The sequence below is a fragment of the Bubalus kerabau genome, chromosome 2, assembly GCF_029407905.1.
Source record: "Bubalus kerabau isolate K-KA32 ecotype Philippines breed swamp buffalo chromosome 2, PCC_UOA_SB_1v2, whole genome shotgun sequence".
NCBI classification, from domain to species: domain Eukaryota; kingdom Metazoa; phylum Chordata; class Mammalia; order Artiodactyla; family Bovidae; genus Bubalus; species Bubalus kerabau.
This window is the reverse complement of record NC_073625.1, coordinates 168,105,291-168,123,861: the sequence shown is the minus strand read 5'-3', so window position 1 is coordinate 168,123,861 and position 18,571 is coordinate 168,105,291. Positions and strand designations below refer to the sequence as shown.

General features: G+C 37.0%; 1 protein-coding gene across 1 annotated transcript in view; it reads right to left on the bottom strand.

The window, feature by feature from the left end:
* Nucleotides 1–1,058: 1,058 nt before the first annotated feature.
* PLSCR5 (phospholipid scramblase family member 5) overlaps nt 1,059–18,571 on the bottom strand; it is a 133,020-nt gene continuing 115,507 nt past the window's right edge. Inside the window, exons 2-7 of the mRNA XM_055570115.1 lie at nt 15,354–15,396; nt 13,031–13,251; nt 10,673–10,834; nt 5,324–5,485; nt 1,249–1,331; nt 1,059–1,161 (exon numbers count right to left, since the gene is read on the bottom strand). Coding sequence (XP_055426090.1) covers nt 1,293–1,331; nt 5,324–5,485; nt 10,673–10,834; nt 13,031–13,251; nt 15,354–15,396 — 627 coding nt within the window. The 3' untranslated portion in view covers nt 1,059–1,161; nt 1,249–1,292. The remainder of the gene's footprint in view (nt 1,162–1,248; nt 1,332–5,323; nt 5,486–10,672; nt 10,835–13,030; nt 13,252–15,353; nt 15,397–18,571) is intronic.

Below are 18,571 nucleotides of genomic sequence, written 5' to 3'. Positions count from 1 at the left end.
CAGAGCTAAATAGATAATGTGTGGGTTATTTAGGGAACTTAACTACCATATACAATGTTATATCTAGATGACAGATTCCAAACAACTAACTTAGTAACAGATGCTTGGAACACATCTCTTTATTAAGTGGGGTGTTATCTAGAATTTCCCTAAACACCTTTATATGTAGATAGAAATTTGGATCGTATTTGCATAATTATAAAGTAGAGTTTACATGATGTTTTGCTTAGAACAAAATTTGTCCTCTTTTTGAGAAAGGGAGAAGGACTGTTACATTCATAAAAAGAAATTTTCCCTTTTTTATGGGCTTTGGAAATGTATGGACAACTAGACTAGAAGTCTGGAAGACTCAAAACATTAAAATGGAAGGTATTAATTGAATTGGCTGTGTTTCCTGACTTCTGTATTTGCTTCATGTAGTAAGGCTTTGTTAGTTTTTGTTTGCTTGTTCTTAAGGCCTGAGGCTGTTTATTTTTCAGAGCCTTAGATTCCTTTTTTGACTGAGCTTTTACTGCAAATAGATAAAGTTCCTGCTCTGTACCACTGCTTTTACTAGCTTAGAAGTTTATTAATATGCTTATTTATATCCCTAGCACATAAATGTATGTAAAGCATACTTTGATTTGTAAATATTACCTTTTTTATGGAATGTAACTGTGCCTTTTGCCACTAGAACAAATTGATTTCATCTGCTGTCTCATCTTTAAACCTATTATTTACCCAACTTTTAGCTTTTTCATTATAATGTAAAAATGTCTCTCTACTATAAGAAGATTAATAAACAAAGCAGAAAAGACTGCTTATGAAAAAATACTTTAGAAACCCTGTCCTTTTGATTAGTAACCAGTCCTTCTACCAGAAAAACTTCAAAGTGCTCTCTAAACATTGAATTTTCATCAGTGATGCTGCAAGCCTTAGCTCTCATCTTTCATGCTTACCATGCAATAACTTCAAAAGGATAAAAAGAAAGAATGGTAATCTCTCAAAGCACCACTGTGCTACGGTCAGTCATCTTGTCTTTAGTTATCATGCATTCACAAGCAGATAATTGCTTCATTACATTATGCTTTAATAAATATAGTAATTAACATTTTGTTACAAAAAAAGAAAAAAGCCAATAGTCAAACCATTCAGAAATGAAATCCAGAGCCCAGGGGATTTCTAAAAGAAAATGAAAAAGAATTAGACAGCGTCAAATATAGACCTCTTCAAAGGGAAAGAGATCATTTAAACTTGCCTTTTACTTACTGAAATACATTCTGCATATTTTATTGTTTTTGTCATCTTGCTTGTTATAATCCAGCCAGTGAATGTTCAAAGAACATAAAATCCTACAAATAAATAAATGGAATATGAGTGAATTGACAAAAAACCAACAATTAAGATCAAGAGTCTTACATGGAAGCTTTGATTATATAAGGCAATTATGTTTCCCTGTGGTGTTCCAGGAACATGTGATTTATCAGGAGGAGAAAAATCAGAAAGTTTTAAGCTTCATGACACTCACATATCTAATTAGCAGAGTTTAAGTAACCTGGAACGGAGAAGGCAATGGCAACCCACACCAATACTCTTGCCTGGAAAATCCCATGGATGGAGGAGCCTGGTGGGCTGCAGTCCATGGGGTTGCTAGGAGTCAGACACAACTGAGCAACTTCACTTTCACTTTTCACTTTCATGCATTGGAGAAGGAAATGGCAACCCACTCCAGTGTTCTTGCCTGGAGAATCCCAGGGATGGGGGAGCCTGGTGGGCTGCCATCTATGGGGTCACACAGAATCAGACACGACTTAAGCAACTTAGCAGCAGCAGAAGCAGCAGTCTCAAACAAAAGACCAAATTACTTGTGAATACGTGTGACTTTTGCTGTTTGGATCAGGGAATATCCTCCCACCAGCAACTTTCTAAAGATTTCTGCCCACAAGGTAATAAAATGGAGACAGCATTTACAAATTAAAAACATAATTCTTGGTGACAAATTGTTTTAAAAGCTATATTGGCCAAGGGTGAGTGATAGTCATTCAGTTATGTCTGACTCTTTGTGACCCCATGGACTGTAGCCTGCCAGGCTCCTTTGTCCATGGAATTCAGGCAAGAATACTGGAGTGGGTTGCCATTTCCTTCTTCAATATTGACCAACAGCAAAGTGCAAATATTTTATAATATTATGGTAAAAAGGAAAAGAAAAGCAATGGATGGAATGCTGCCTGATAGTCTCAGTAAGTATGTTTCTCTATCAGACCCTGGAGTAAAAAAGTTATATTTTCAGATAATTGGGGTGTTACTTCAATCAGTGCTATCAGTTCAGTTCAGTCGTTCAGTCGTGTCCGACTCTTGGCCACCCCGTGAATGGCAGCACGCCAGGTCTCCCTGTCCATCACCAACTCCCGGAGTTCACTCAGACTCACGTCCACTGAGTCAGTGATGCCATCCAGCCACCTCATCCTCACCTCATCCACCTCACTCATCCTCATCCCCTTCTCCTCCTCCTCCCAATCCCTCCCAGCATCAGAGTCTTTTCCAATGAGTCAACTCTTCACATGAGGTGGCCAAAGTACTGGAGTTTCAGCCTTAGCATCATTCCTTCCAAAGAACACCCAGGGCTGATCTCCTTTAGAATGGACTGGTTGGATTTCCTTGCAATCCAAGGGACTCTCAACAGTCTTCTCCAACACCACAGTTCAAAAGCATCAGTTCTTCAGTGCTCAGCTTTCTTCACAATCCAACCCTCATATCCATACATGACCATTGGAAAAACCATAGCCTTGACTAGACGGACCTTTGTTGGCAAAGTAATGTCTCTGCTTTTGAGTATGCTATCTAGGTTGGTCATAACTTTCCTTCCAAGGAGTAAGCGTCTTTTAATTTCATGGCTGCAGTCACCATCTGCAGTGATTTTGGAGCCCAAAAAAATAAAGTCTGCCACTGTTTCCACTGTTTCCCCATCTATTTCCCATTTCAGGTCCATGAATAAAGGCAAATTGGAAGTGGTCAAACAGAAGATGGCAAGAGTGAACGTCAACATTCTAGGAATCAGCAAACTAAAATGGACTGGAATGGGTGAATTTAGCTCAGATGACCATTATATCTACTACTGTGGGCAGGAATCCCTTAGAAGAAATGGAGTAGTCATCGTGGTCAACAAAAGAGTCCAAAATGCAGTACTTGGATGCAATCTCAAAAATGACAGAATGATCTCTGTTTTCAAAGTGAACCATTCAATATCACAGTAATCCAAGTCTATGTTTTGCCCCAACCAGTAACGCTGAAGAAGCTGAATTTGAACAGTTCTATAAAGACCTATAAGACCTTTTAGAACTAACACCCAAAAAAGATGTCCTTTTCATTATAGGGGACTGGAATGCAAAAGTAGGAAGTCAAGAAACACCTGGAGTAACAGGCAAATTTGGCCTTGAAATACGGAATGAAGCAGGGCAAAGGCTAATAGAGTTTTGCCAAGAGAACGCACTGGTCATAGCAAACACCCTCCTCCAACAACACAAGAGAAGACTCTACACATGGACATCACCAGATGGTCAACACCGAAATCACATTGATTATATTCTTTGCAGCCAAAGATGGAGAATCTCTATACAGTCAGCAAAAACAAGACCGGGAGCTGACTGTGGCTCAGATCATGAGCTCCTTATTGCCAAATTCAGACTGAAATTGAAGAAAGTAGGGAAAACCACTAGACCATTCAGGTATGACCTAAATCAAATCAGTGCTCTAGTCATAGGGAATTGTTGACATTTTTGCCATTAGCTTGTTATTAATACATAAAATATATATGTAGGGCAGATTAAAGTCTTCCTTGGTGGCTCAGTGTGGTAAAGAACCCTCCTGCCAAGCAGGAGACACAAGTTTGATTTTTTGTTCAGGAAGATCCCCTGGAGAAGAAAATTGCAACCCACTCCAGTATTCTTGCCTGGGAAATCCCATGGACAGAGGAGCCTGGTGGGCTATAGCCCATGTGGATGCAAAAGAGTTGGACATAATTTAGCAACTAAATAGCAGCAGCAGCAGGGCAGATTAAAGGTAATATATTTTTAATATAAACATTAAATAAGGAGACTAACCAGAAGACCAAATTAAGGTTTTGGGAAAAGGGTGGGAGTATGTTTATGTGCACGGTATGTTTGGTGTCAAAATACAGAATGGTCAAAAAATAGAAGGGAGTAGGAAGTGACAAATTAAAAGCCTTGCTAAACAGATAAGGAGAATGGAAAAATGAAAAAGTATGTGGTGACAGGAAAGATTGACTGGACTTGGTTACATTTATAGATGAAAATGGAGTAAGAGACAACTTAGTATAAAAGCCTAGCACTCTGTGTATTGATATTAATTCTACCTGTACCCATGATAGGGAATCAATAAGTTAAAATAATTTCTCTAAAGCTGCTGTCAGAAAAAATGCTACTATATTTATTTTTAATTAAACTCTAAGTATCTATGAATGGCATCACCAAGGAATTATTTTTAGTTAATATAACTCTCAAGTGTCTCTAGAAGAGCCTAAGTAAATAGGACTACTTTTTTTGCCCACAGTAGCACATATTAACATAACCATAAGATTTAAGATCCTAAAGCCTTGAAGAATAACATGAGAGGAAGAATGAAGGTTTACTTTAAAATTCCATGAACTTTTGTGAGTACAAGAGCTGAAAAAGGTAAGCAATGAGGGAAAAATTAGAAGGAAAGTGGGGAACAGAGAAAATCAGGTCAGAGTTTGGCACAAGTATTACTTGACTTCTATTCTTTCATCACCAATATAGAAGAAAATGTTTTTGATGAAATTGTTAAATTGAGAAGACAAAGACATTATATCTTTGTAATAATAGAAACTGCTACATATTAACTCATCTCTGTTTACTCACGTACCTGTGTACTTATTGGAAGGGCAAGAAAACTGCACTTTTCACATTTTGAATATCACATGACTCCTTGGTAAGCAATTAAACAGCCCTGAACCTTACCCAGGATAAATAATGTGATTATTTGTGTTTACATATTTTTCACTGGAAGTGAAAATAAGAAAAAGTCGAAAGAGAAGGCTAACTCAAATATTGAGAAATGATGAGTAGGATGTAGATAGGGAATCCATCCTTGAGAAGAGGGGGTTTGAGGGCCACTGAAGAAAGGCTACCCAATGTGAATGCAGGCTGTTACATTCTGACTTCTAAACACTGTTGGCCACAAACTAGCCTTCCGTGTATAAAACTGACTCTGTGGGGTAAAAACTATGTGAAACGGGATGGCTCTATAATAACTGAAAGTGAAAAGGAAAGAAATAAACCACCTCAATCTTTAAGACCACACTTACAAAGAGAAAGCAAGCACCAATCATGGCTGCTTTGACTGTCACATCGAGATCCGCAGGAACGTGAATCCCAAAGTTGTCAGCATTGGTGAAAACATCATTCACAAAGCCTGACCAGTACTTGGAAATCTTTCCAATTGTAAGCTTTTCATTAATGGTCTTCACCTTTGAAAAGAAAATAAGAGGCTGTAAATTTGAAGGTGAAACCTATGATTTTACATTTTTCCATGTTTACTTCATGAGACATAAGAATAATTTTATTCATCATCTTTAAAAGACAATTCAATGGCACTCATTCCTTTATATAATCTTAGGTTTGTAAATTTAAGTTTCCAGTTTGTTATTCAGGAATTTTGTTTTTCTGACATTTTTTTAACCATCATAATCTCTTTTTTTCTCCTTTATGTATGCAGATTGAGAATTTAACTGCAATAAGTAATTAAGGCCAGACTGCCACAAGATGGCAGCAGGTACATAGTTTCAATTACATAGTCTAACCATGATGATAATCCTTCTATCTGAAGTCCATATTTTAAATCTGAATTCTTCATGCAAAAAAAAAAAAAAAGAAACAAAGAAAGAAAATATTTTTGAGAAAGATATTAGAGGAAATTTTTAGATAAAATTAATTTCCAAGTATAATTTATTTTTTTATTGCTAAGATTTTATAATTACTGATTTGCTTAAATATTATCAGTTCACTTCAGTCACTCAGTTGTGTCTGACTCTTTGTGACCCCATGGACTGCAGCATGCCAGGCCTCCCTGTCCATCACCAACTCCTGGAGTTTACTCAAACTCACGTCCATTGAGTCAGTGATGCCATCCAACCATCTCCTCCTCTGTCATCCCCTTCTCCTCCCGCCTTCAATCTTTCCCAGCATCAGGGTCTTTTCCAATAAGTCAGTTATTGGCATCAGGTGGCCAAAGTATTGGAGTTTCAGCTTCAGCATAAGTCCTTCCAGCAAATATTCAGGACTGATTTCCTTTAGGATTTACTGGTTGGATCTCCTTGCAGTCCAAGGGATTCTCAAGAGTCTTCTCCAACACCACAGTTCAAAAGCATCAATTCTTTGGTGCTCAGCTTTCTTTATAGTCCAAGCCTCACATCCATACATGACTACTGGAAAAGCCATAGCTTTGACTAGATGGACCTTTGTTGGCCAAGTAATGTCTCTGCTTTTTAATATGCTGTCTAGGTTGGTCATAAGTTTTATTTCCAAGGAGCAAGCGTCTTTTAATTTCATGGCTGCAATCACCATCTGCGGTGATTTTGGAGCCCCCCAAAATAAAATCTGCCACTGTTTCCATTGTTTCCCCATCTATTTGCCATGAAGTGATGGGACCAGATGCCATGATCTTAGTTTTCTGAATGTTGAGTTTTAAGCCAACTTTTTCACTCTCCTCTTTCACTTTCATTAAGAGGCTCTTTAGTTCTTCACTTTCTGCCATAAGGGTGGTGTCATCTGTGTATCTGAGGTTATTGATATTTTTTCCAGCAATCTAGATTCCAGCTTGTGCTTTATCCATTCCAGCATTTCTCATGATGTACTCTGCATATAAGTTAAATAAGTAGGGTGACAATATATAGCCTTGACATACTCCTTTCCTGATTTGGAACCAGTCTGTGGTTCCATTTTCAGTTCTAACTGTTGTTTCTTGACCTGCACACAGATTTCTCAGGAGGCAGGTCAGGTGGCCTGCTTTTCCCATCTCTTGAAGATATTACAAGTCATTGCTTAATTTCATTTTTATGTTATACTCAGACATTTACAAGGTCATTCCTTTATAACTAACCTAAGTCCTATTTTTCATTTGAAAAACTTCTCTGGGCTAATGTACCACATAAATTCAGACTAATAATTTCATATGAAAAAGTCTATAGTTCTTTTCAACTAGAAGGAATCTAGAATTAAACTATCCACTATTCATTTGCTTGCCCTGTTTCTCATTCAAAGGCTTAAAGTGATATAAACTTTCACTTTCTGTGTGGAAGTAGAAAGAAAATAAAGGGGGTTACTTAGGTCATCTGTATACCATAAATGGGATTTATGGTGGCTTACTGGTAAAGAATCCACCTGCCAATGCAGGAAATGTGGTTTGATCCCTGGGTCAGGAAGATCCACTGAAAAAGGAAATGGTAACCCACTCCAGTATTCTTGAGTGGAGAATCCCATGGATAGAGGAGCCTGACAAGCTACAGTCAATGGGTTTGCCAAAGAGTAAGACATGACTTAGCGACTAAAAAACAATACCATAAATATTAAAACTCTTAGTTCAGTTCAGTCGTTCAGTCGTGTTCAACTCTTTGCAACCCCATGAACTGCAGCACGCCAGGCCTCCCTGTCCATCACCAACTCCCGGAGTTCACCCAGACTCACGTCCATTGAGTTGGTGATGCCATCAGCCATCTCATCCTCTATCGTCCCCTTCTCCTCCTGCCCCCATTCCCTCCAAGAATTAGAGTCTTTTTCAATGAGTCAGCTCGTCGTATGAGGTGGCCAAAGTACTGGAGTTTCAGCTTTAGCATCATTCCTTCCAAAGAACACCCAGGGCTGATCTCCTTTAGAATGGACTGGTTGGATCTCCTTGCAGTCCAAGGGACTCTCAAGAGTCTTCTCCAACACCACAGTTCAAAAGCATCAATTCTTTGGCGCTCAGCTTTCTTAACAGTGCAACTCTCACATCCATACATGACCACAGGAAAAACCATAGCTTTGACTAGACAGACCTTTGTGGGCAAAGTAATGTCTCTGCTTTTTAATATGCTATCTAGGTTGGTCAAAACTTTCCTTCCAAGGAGTAAGCACCTTTTAATTTCATGGCTGCAATCACCATCTGCAGTGATTTTGTTTCCCAAAAAAATAAAGTCTGCCACTGTTTCCACTGTTTCCCCATCTATTTCCCATGAAGTGATGGGACTGGATGCCATGATCTATGTTTTCTGAATATTGAGCATTAAGCCAACTTTTTCACTCTCCTCTTTCACTTTCATCAAGAGGCTTTTTAGTTCCTCTTCACTTTCTGCCATAAGGATGGTATAATCTGCATATCTGAGGTTATTGATATTTCTCCCAGCAATCTTGATTCCAGCTTGTGCTTCTTCCAGCCAGGCGTTTGTCATGATGTACTCTGCATAGAAGTTAAATAAGCAGGATGACAATATGTCTTGACGTACTCCTTTTCCTATTTGGAACCAGTCTGTTGGTCCATGTCCAGTTCTAACTGTTGCTTCCTGACCTGCATACAGGTTTCTCAAGAGGCAGGTCAGGTGGTCTGGTATTCCCAACTCTTTCAGAATATTCTGCAGTTTATTGTGATCTACACAGTCAAAGGCTTTGGCATAGTCAATAAAGCAGAAATAGACGTTTTTCTGGAACTCTCTTGCTTTTTCAATGATCCAGCGTACGTTGGCAATTTGATCCCTGGTTCCTCTGCCTTTTCTAAAACCAGCTTGAACATCTGGAAGTTCACGGTTCACATATTGCTGAAGCCTGGCTTGGAGAATTTTGAGCAGTACTTTACTAGCATGTGAGATGAGTGCAATCGTGCAGTAGTTTGAGCATTCTTTGGCATTGCCTTTCTTTATTGGAATGAAAACTGACCTTTTCCAGTCCTGTGGCCACTGCTGAGTTTTCCAAATTTGCTTGCATATTGAGTGCAGCACTTTCACAGCATCATCTTTCAGGATTTGAAATAGCTCAACTGGAATTCCTTCACCTCCATTAGCTTTGTTCGTAGTGAGGCTTTCTAAGGCCCACTTGACTTCATATTCCAGGATGTCTGGCTCTAGGTGAGTGATCATACCATCGTGATTATCTGGGTCGTGAAGATCTTTTTTGTACAGTTCTTCTGGGTATTCTTGCCACGTCTTCTTAATATCTTCTGCTTCTGTTAGGTCCATACCATTTCTGTCCTTTATTGAGCCGATCTTTGCATGAAATGTTCCCTTGGTATCTCTAATTTTCATGAAGAGATCTCTAGTCTTTCCCATTTTGTTGTTTTCCTCTATTTCTTTGCATTGATCACTGAGGAAGGCTTTTTTTTTTTTTTTATCTCTTCTTGCTATTCTTTGGAACTCTGCATTCAGATGCTTATATCTTTCCTTTTCTCCTTTGCCTTTTGCCTCTCTTCTTTTCACAGCTATTTGTAAGGCCTGCTCAGACAGCCATTTTGCTTTTTTGCATTTCTTTTCCATGGGGATGGTCTTGATCCCTGTCTCCTGCACAATGTCACAAACCTCAGTCCATAGTTCATCAGGCACTCTATCTATCAGATCTAGTCCCTTAAATCTATTTCTCACTTCCACTGTATAATATTTTGCTCAAATTCACATCCATTGAGTTGGTGATGCTATCTAACCATCTCATTCTCTGCTGCCCTCTTTTCCTTTTCCTTAACAGTTTTTCCTAGAAATAAATCTTAGAGGAAATAAAGTATGTATTTCTTTTTTGTTTATTCACTCTATTCATTCATGTGTATCGTAATAGGACATTAAGTTTACAGGATTTCAGGGAACACGACTCACCTAGAATACAATGTACATTTTACAAAATGGGCTGTCATAACTCCAAAAATTCTTGGCATAACTTTCCTAAGAGTAAAGAATAAAAATAAGCCTTCTAATTGAGGAGTACATACTTAAGACTATTTCCTCTAAGATTTATTTCTAGGAAAAACTGTTAAGGAAAAGGAAAAGAGGGCAGCAGAGAATGAGATGGTTAGATAGCATCACCAACTCAATGGATGTGAATTTGAGCAAACTCTGGGAGATCGTGAAGGATACGGAAGGCTGGCATGCTGCAGTCCATGGGGTCGCAAAGCATCGGACACCACCTAGCAACTGAACAAAGCTGTTAAGATAGTTCATATTACACATTGAATTTGCAAGTACTTACTGCTTTCTGATTTACACACATATGTTTATATGAGAATAGATTGTTATACAAAATGAAGTTAGCAAGTCTTACTTACATAGCTTTTAAATTAATGATATTTTAATGGAGTGTGCTCTTGAGATCAGATTTGGGATATGTTACCACCAGGGATATAGGAAAGAAGATGTGATTTCAGTGATTCTAAACTAAATATATTTGCTTTATACCATAGGTGCTATAATTTCACACACATCAAATTTTTGTAGTATGTTCTAAAAAAAAAATTCTTGAACTTATGTCTCTGAAATTATGAGTTATTATGGGCATGTACAATATTACTTATTCCATTATTTCACAAATATATTATTTTTTGAATTTATTTCAGAAATATTTCATGAGTTGAACATTTAAAAAATTGAATTATGTTGCAAAAAATCAGGACCTAAGTGAAACAGTCCTTCATTTGTCAATCGTACCTCAAAATCCACATCGCCAAAACAGCCGCATGTTGCACAAGGGCCAACAATTTTCAAAATATCTTCTTTGCTTGCATTTTGGATTGTGAATTTAGGCAGAAAGGGGTCCCACTTCTGTGCAACATAACCAACTACAGAACCAGGAGGGGCATGGATTTCTAACTGTAGGAAGAGATAATAATAAAATAAGATTTCCTAAGGTTATTGTATTTTAATTTTACTATAATGTCTGCTTACTTCTAAACAGTATATAAAAGATTCTAAATATCTGCTTCTATGCTATACTGGATTTTTAAAATAATTTTTAGAAACAAAGAAATTCACTGTATAGATATGTGTTCCTCATGATCCACTAAAAGTCCATGTCTTTGATCTTCATTCCCTAAGGAAAACCTACCCCAGGCCTGTCTTCTGACCCTGGGATACTGGCTTCTTTGCCATGTCTGTTCCAAGTACAATAGTTGGACAAGCATTGAAGTTGTTTCCTATAATATACTTCATATTTATCCCCTCTTGGTTGTTGTCACAACACACATCTATTTTTAAGCCTCACTTCTTGATTCTTATAATTTTTTTTTCCTCTTCGATTTATCAACTTCAGCTTCTCTGTGCTAACAAATGCTTCTTGCAGAGTTATGTTACACACCAATGTGATTTCCGTTTCATTTTGTCCAAAGCATTAAAAGAATATCATTTGCATTTTCAGAGCTGACTAGTATTTTGCTCCATTATCATTCATCCCCCTAATTTCTTAATTGTCTATCATACTGTATTTCAACATATTTATTTAGCCAGTTCAAATACTTTGTATTAATAAAATAAGCTGGAAGTGGGTGAAAATGATGAATATTATTTGCTTTTAAATCAAGCCAACTCTCCATCATCTGATCTCCCTTTGTCTTTTCTTACTTGTTAAATTCATAGTTTTATGTGCATGTCTGTAGTGTTTTTGGATAGACAAAGGTATTCTCAATAAGACTTCTTAGAATTACATAGATTTGTTCTAGGATCACTTCTAAAGTAATTGATTTGATTTCAACCAAATTAAAAATATACTAATCAGTATTATGATGCATCCTATGTTTAGTTTATGTGACATGGGGTTCAGTTCAGTTCAGTTCAGTCACTCAGTCGTGTCCGACTCTTTGCGACTCCATGAATCACACCACGCCAGGCCTCCCTGTCCATCACCAACTCCCGGAGTTCACTCAAACCGACATCCATCAAGTTGGTGATGCCATCCAGCCATCTCATCCTCTGTCGTCGACATGGGGTTACTTTGAAATAAAATATTAACTGTCAGAAATGTTATAATGGGTGTATATTCTGGGTTATACTGACTTAAGCATCTTGGGGCATATTAGATATTGAATATCCCCAGTAGAAGGATAAAAATTCTTGGGCTGCAAGAATTTGAGTACCTTAGCAATCCTATCACTTGACCAGATAATTGCTTATAAAGAGTTGCAGAATTAGCTTCAACATATATTGTTAGAAACTTCTCTACTTAATGAGAGTTCTGTATTAATATTTACTTCCCATTGTGCTAAGTAGAATATTTATACATAGGTCCTCAATAAAGAAACTTGGGTTTGAAAAAAGATACCTGGATCAAATCCCTCTTATGATACATTCTAGATGTGTGATCATAGATGAGGCCCCTCTAAGCCTCAGATTCCTCCATTGCAAAATGTAGAGAGTAAAATCTATTTCTTCTCACTTAGATGTTCCTGATATCAAAGAGATCAAAGTAAGTGTATATTCCACATAAACTTAACTGCATCATGTCCATGAAAGTTATTACTATAGATTTACTAAAAGGTGATGAAAATCTATTATATATTAAAATATAATAATCAAATGATTCCCTCTAGAAGAATAACACACTCTTTGCTGAACCTTGAAGTTTGTCATAAATGGGTAAATGGAACATGAGATTCTGTTCTAAAAATAATACTGACCCTGGAGATTCCTTTAGGAGAGTTTAGTATCACTCAGCACTCCCTGAACTTTGTACCAATAAGATGAAGAGTAAATCTGCTTAATGGTGGAAATTACAGATATTACCTAGCTAATACAGAGATTCAGGAGGATGTGTCTCATTTACATGATGCATGAGCTGTCTTTCCAAATTAACACCACGGAAGCCACTATAGTTTTTCATTGGAAATGAAAAAAAAAAATATTAGTGAATCACCAAATCCTTAAGCTGTTCTGATCTTAAAGGAGCAACATTCTAATTCAACCAATTGAAAGGTTAATGACCTTGTATCGCCAGCTGCATGTCATTTATTAAAGAAATAATTGCTACCCTTTCCAACTGTGGAAAATAAAAGCACACCCAGGTCAGTGACTAACCTCTTGTAGGTAGCAAGGGCACCAGCAGCTGTTACACCTCAAGGGCCTGTTGACTGTAATCACCTCTTGACCTGAGTTATCGGTGATCTTCAGAACGCATGATCGCAGAGTGGAACAGAAAGTACGGTTGAAGCAGATGCTTTCCTCCTCTGCAAAGAATATTCTTTGTCCCAAGCTGTTTTTAATCTCATATTTGTTGGCGGTCTCAGTGCCTAGTATCACTAATGGAGCAAAAAAAAAAAAATTATCAAAAGCATGCTACTGCTTAGTATCAAAACTTTATATGAGTAAAAATAGTAGTGTTATTAGAATAAAGCAGCATGACTGATTAGTTATTAAGTACATGGTACCTTCTTCAGACAAATCTATTTCTGTACTCTAAATTTTGAGGATTTAGCCATAGAAATCAAAGCAGACTCTGCGAAAAGAGCTGTGCAATTGATAAATTTTGATTCCAGTTATATGACCTATTTGGACACTTGTGTACTTTACAACTAGGGAAGCAATGCTCTAAAGAAGGATCGTACTCAAATTATTCTGTCATTGTTATGGAATTTACTGGGACAACTCACAGTGAAACTAATGATTCTATCTAAAAATCTATTTGGTACTATATCTATGAACTGGACATGGAACAACAGACTGCTTCCAAATAGGAAAAGGAGTACATCAAGGCTGTATATTGTCACCCTGCTTATTTAACTTCTATGCAGAGTACATCATGAGAAATGCTGGGCTGGAAGAAACACAAGCTGGAATCAAGATTTCTGGGAGAAATATCAATAACCTCAGATACGCAGATGACACCACCCTTATTGCAGAAAGTGAAGAGGAACTCAAAAGCCTCTTGATGAAAGTGAAAGTGGAGAGTGAAAAAGTTGGCTTAAAGCTCAACATTCAGAAAACGAAGATCATGGCATCCGGTCCCATCACTTCATGGGAAATAGATGGGGAAACAGTAGAAACAGTGTCAGACTTTATTTTTTTGGGCTCCAAAATCACTGCAGATGGTGACTGCAGCCATGAAATTAAAGGACGCTTACTCCTTGGAAAGAAAGTTATGACCAACCCAGATAGCATATTGAAAAGCAGAGACATCACTTTGCCAACAAAGGTCCGTCTAGTCAAGGCTATGGTTTTTCCTGTGGTCATGTATGGATGTGAGAGTTGGACTGTGAAGAAGGCTGAGCACCGAAGAACTGATGCTTTTGAAATTTGATATTGGAGAAGACTCTTGAGAGTCCCTTGGACTGCAAGGAGCTCCAACCAGTCCATTCTGAAGGAGATCAGCCCTGGGATTTCTTTGGAAGGAATGATACTAAAGCTGAAACTCCAGTACTTTGGCCACCTCATGTGAAGAGTTGACTCATTGGAAAAGACTCTGATGCTGGGAGGGAATGGGGGCAGGAGGAGAAGGGGACGACAGAGGATGAGATGGCTGGATGGCATCCCTGACTCGATGGACATGAGTCTGAGTGAACTCTGGGAGTTGGTGATGGACAGGGAGGCCTGGTGTGCTGTGATTCATGGGGTCGCAAAGAGTCGGACACGACTGATTGACTGAACTGAACTGAACTACAGCTTCATGCTATCTATTTATTTCAATTTTGACATACTTTAGGTGTTATCTAGAATATTAGGGTCGCAAAGAGTCGGACACGACTGATTGACTGAACTGAACTGAACTACAGCTTCATGCTATCTATTTATTTCAATTTTGACATACTTTAGGTGTTATCTAGAATATTAAGGACAAACATACTCAAGTAATTTGAGTATTCAGCATTATAAATTTGTGCCCTGTTAAATGATTTGGTTTTTGATGAATCACTGACAGTATGATAAAACAGTAGAACTTTATTTTGATGGTTTTTTGTTGGTCTCAGCCTCAATTTCCATGTCTGAAATTGTTAAGAAAATTTAAATTATTAGCAGCCATGGAAATGATCAAATAGCTTTTATTACTTCAAGATTAAAAATAATATGACATTCCTAATGACAATATCATAAAAGATTTGGGGAGTTTTATGCTTTTAGGCTTATGTATATCAGACTAATAATTTTACTTTCAGTGGGAGAGAGGTCCAACAGGGAGGGGACATATGTATACCTATGGCTGATTCATGTTGGTGTTTGACAAAAAACAACACAATTCTGTAAAGCAATTATCCTTCAATTAAAAAATAAATTAAAAAACTTTCCCAGAAAAAAAAATAGACCTAGTGCTCTTTTTGATTAAATTCTCTCCTAAACATTTAACTTTATAAAATACTTTAATAATTTTAACAATTTAACAATTTTAATAATTACAGAATGTACTTACTTCCAAGAAGCTCCACCTGCTGGTGTATAATTATCAGGTCTAACTGTTAAAAGATGACATGAAGGAAATACAAAGTATTACATCACAGGTCTTTGAAAATCTTTGCAGCTCTTACTATCAACCTGTTTACTGGACTACATGAAATTAGGTGTTTTTCATGTTCTCTGTGCGGAAAATGTTGGAAAACAACTCACATTTTATAATGAAGGAAAAAATAAAAAAAGCTAACATGGTTTGTACTCAAGTAAAAATTACAAGAACCTTGAAAATTTCAAAGCAAAATTGCTCTGAATAAGAATAGGAACTGTGGTTAGCTCTGTGTTTTTCCTGTGGTGATAAGATAGCTCTTGGAAATTATACCAATACCCTTGAGAATATTTTCAAACAGTCTCTGAATAAGAATGCCTATGAGGTTTTAAACTTCTTTCTCACTCTCTCTTTCTTTAAAAGAAATGAACCAAGAGGATACAAACAGTAATGATCTGCATGCTTGGCCTCTCCTCTCAGCCCTAACTACTTCACTCTGTCAAGTAGTAACTCATTCCTGATTGTGATGAAAAGTCTGTTAAAGCTGAGAAAGGCAATTCTTTAATTTCTTTCTCCAGTCACACTTTTCTTTGAACTAAGGGGAAAAAAATCCATAAATCCTGTCAACAAAATACCAGTTTAAGCAGAAAAGAGTTAGCTTCTAAATGAATGACACATTAAAATTTGCCTATGCAATTAGAAATGAAGTTAATTTACAGAGATAAATTAGTCACAGGTAGCTGAGATGTGACTGCGTTAAATAGAATATAATACAAATGGTTTTTTTAAGGAAATATTTAAAATATATTCTTAGAATGAATTTTATCTGTGTATATTTTAATTTTCATATTCAGCACTTAAAGATTCACTAAAGTAAAATCATGAACACTGAATACAGTGCTGATTATTGCCTTTTTGAATGCTTAATTTTCTATTTTGCCTTAAAATTTTCACTTTATTCTCTTTTCACATTAACAAACTCACTGATAACTTTCAAATAAATGTAGTAATTGTTAACATTTGGAATTGATTGGGCAATCACAAACCCTGAAAATATGAAATTATCTTATTTCCTTCATTCTTCTTGTATATCCTGAGGTAGAGGTAAAAGCTAGTATCATTTCTTCTTATTATTGATAAGAGTGTACATATGCCCTCCTTTCCAAGATTCACAGATATATTTTTTACAAAAATAATTTATGATATAAGATATTCTAGAACATATTTAAACAACTATGACTAAATCTTTAAGAAATCGGAATTGGTCTTTGTATGTAGTGTTGTTAATTCTGTTTTCCTCTTTTGAGGAAAAAGGAGGGTTGACAGAAGAGAAGGGACACGCGTGATTATTTAGCAGTGCATCTATGGAGGCTCAGATGGTAAAGAATCTGCTGCAAGGAGGGACACCCGGGTTTGATCCCTGGGTGGGGATGATCCCCTGGAGAAGGGAATGGCTACCCACTTCAGTATTCTTACCTGGAGAATTCCATGGACTGTAGCCTGGTGGGCTATAGTTCATGGGGTGTTGAAGAGTTGGACACGACGGAGTGACTAGCACTTTCTTTCCCCCCAGTGTGTAGGCGTAACTTAGAGATGGAGAAGAAGTTTTGGGGTGCGAAAATAAGGTTTGAGATTAGGAACTTTGACTATTTATATCATGGATCAAGTTTCAGCCCTGAACTTTAGAGACTATTGGCTGAAAAGGATAAATGTGCATCTCTAACATCTAATAATAGTGGTTGTTTATTTAATGACCACCTTGAGGTAGTCACTGTGCTGGATATTTGACATAGTGTCTGACTGAGTCCTCACACACATCAGAGAACAGGATATCATTACATGTAACATGTGAGGAAACAATCCCAGAGAAAGAAAGTGGTTTTGCTCAAGATCATAGAGCTTGTAAGTGGTTAGGCTGGGATATGAACCCAGGCAGTGATACCATGGATTTCAACTTGCTCTCTACTCTGCTGTACCAGCATAACTTAACTAATCTTAGGAACTGGGAGAAACAATTCTTAAGTGACACTGTGGAACTTCTGAGTACCTTTCCTCCCTATTTACTCTTATACTCACCCATCTTCTCTAATAACCTCGAATGTGATCTCTCTCTGTGGACAAGCCTTCTGGATATGAGAGTCCTGGTTTTGGTTGTTCTTCTAGTTTCCTTTAAGTAGCCCTGGGCCACTTATAAACTGTGGTCCAAAAGAGCCTTTTCATCTTTTGCTATTAATTGATGGACCAGGAATTGTTGGAAACTTTAAACAGATTACATCCTGTATTCAGGTGTTAGGACAAGCAGAGCACTCCTACAGTAAGAAAGCTTCAGAATGGACACCGAATGACAGCCTTGGAAATGTATGTACAATCCATATGTATAATTTATCAGGCTTACAGGTATCAATGATTCAATTTAATATATGTATTGGGTTGGCTGAAAAGTTCATTTGGAATTTTCCATAAGATGTTACAGAAAAACCATAAGAAACTTTTGGTCAACCCAGTACTTCAAAATAAATGGAATCTTACATGTGCCTTTATAAATTTTAACTCAGTACTCTGATCTGTAGATGACTAAATAAAAGTCATCCTTTGATGCTTATAGGATAAAATGTTATTGACTATTATGAATATGTTAATTTAACTTAGAATGAATATAGTTCGATCCCTGGGTTGGGAAGATCCCCTGGAGAAGGAAATGGCAACCCACTCCAGTATTCTTGGCTGGAGAATTCCATGGACGGAGAAACCTGGAGGGCTACTTTCCATGCAGTCACAAAGAGTCAGACGTGACTGAAGTGACTCAGGACAATCTATAATACATGAACAACATATATGTATACACATACATATGTAAATATATATGTATATACAAATATTTTTATATGTATGTGTATATAAACATATACACAGACACACACATACACTTGCCACCTGGGAGTTTATTTTCAATTTGTTAGTGAAAACATGATTATCAATAGTTACTGGATAATAATGATTAAAAGAGAGTAGGTGATTTTTTAAATATTTACATTGAGATTTTAATTTGGAAGCATTTTTATTGAATATTTTCCTGTTTGTTTATTGAAGCATGCACTATTTTCAAATATTCATAATTTTATTGTGGTGTTTAGATAAAAGCTTACAAAATTCTTCATATATGTATATATATATGTTTCTCACAAACTGGA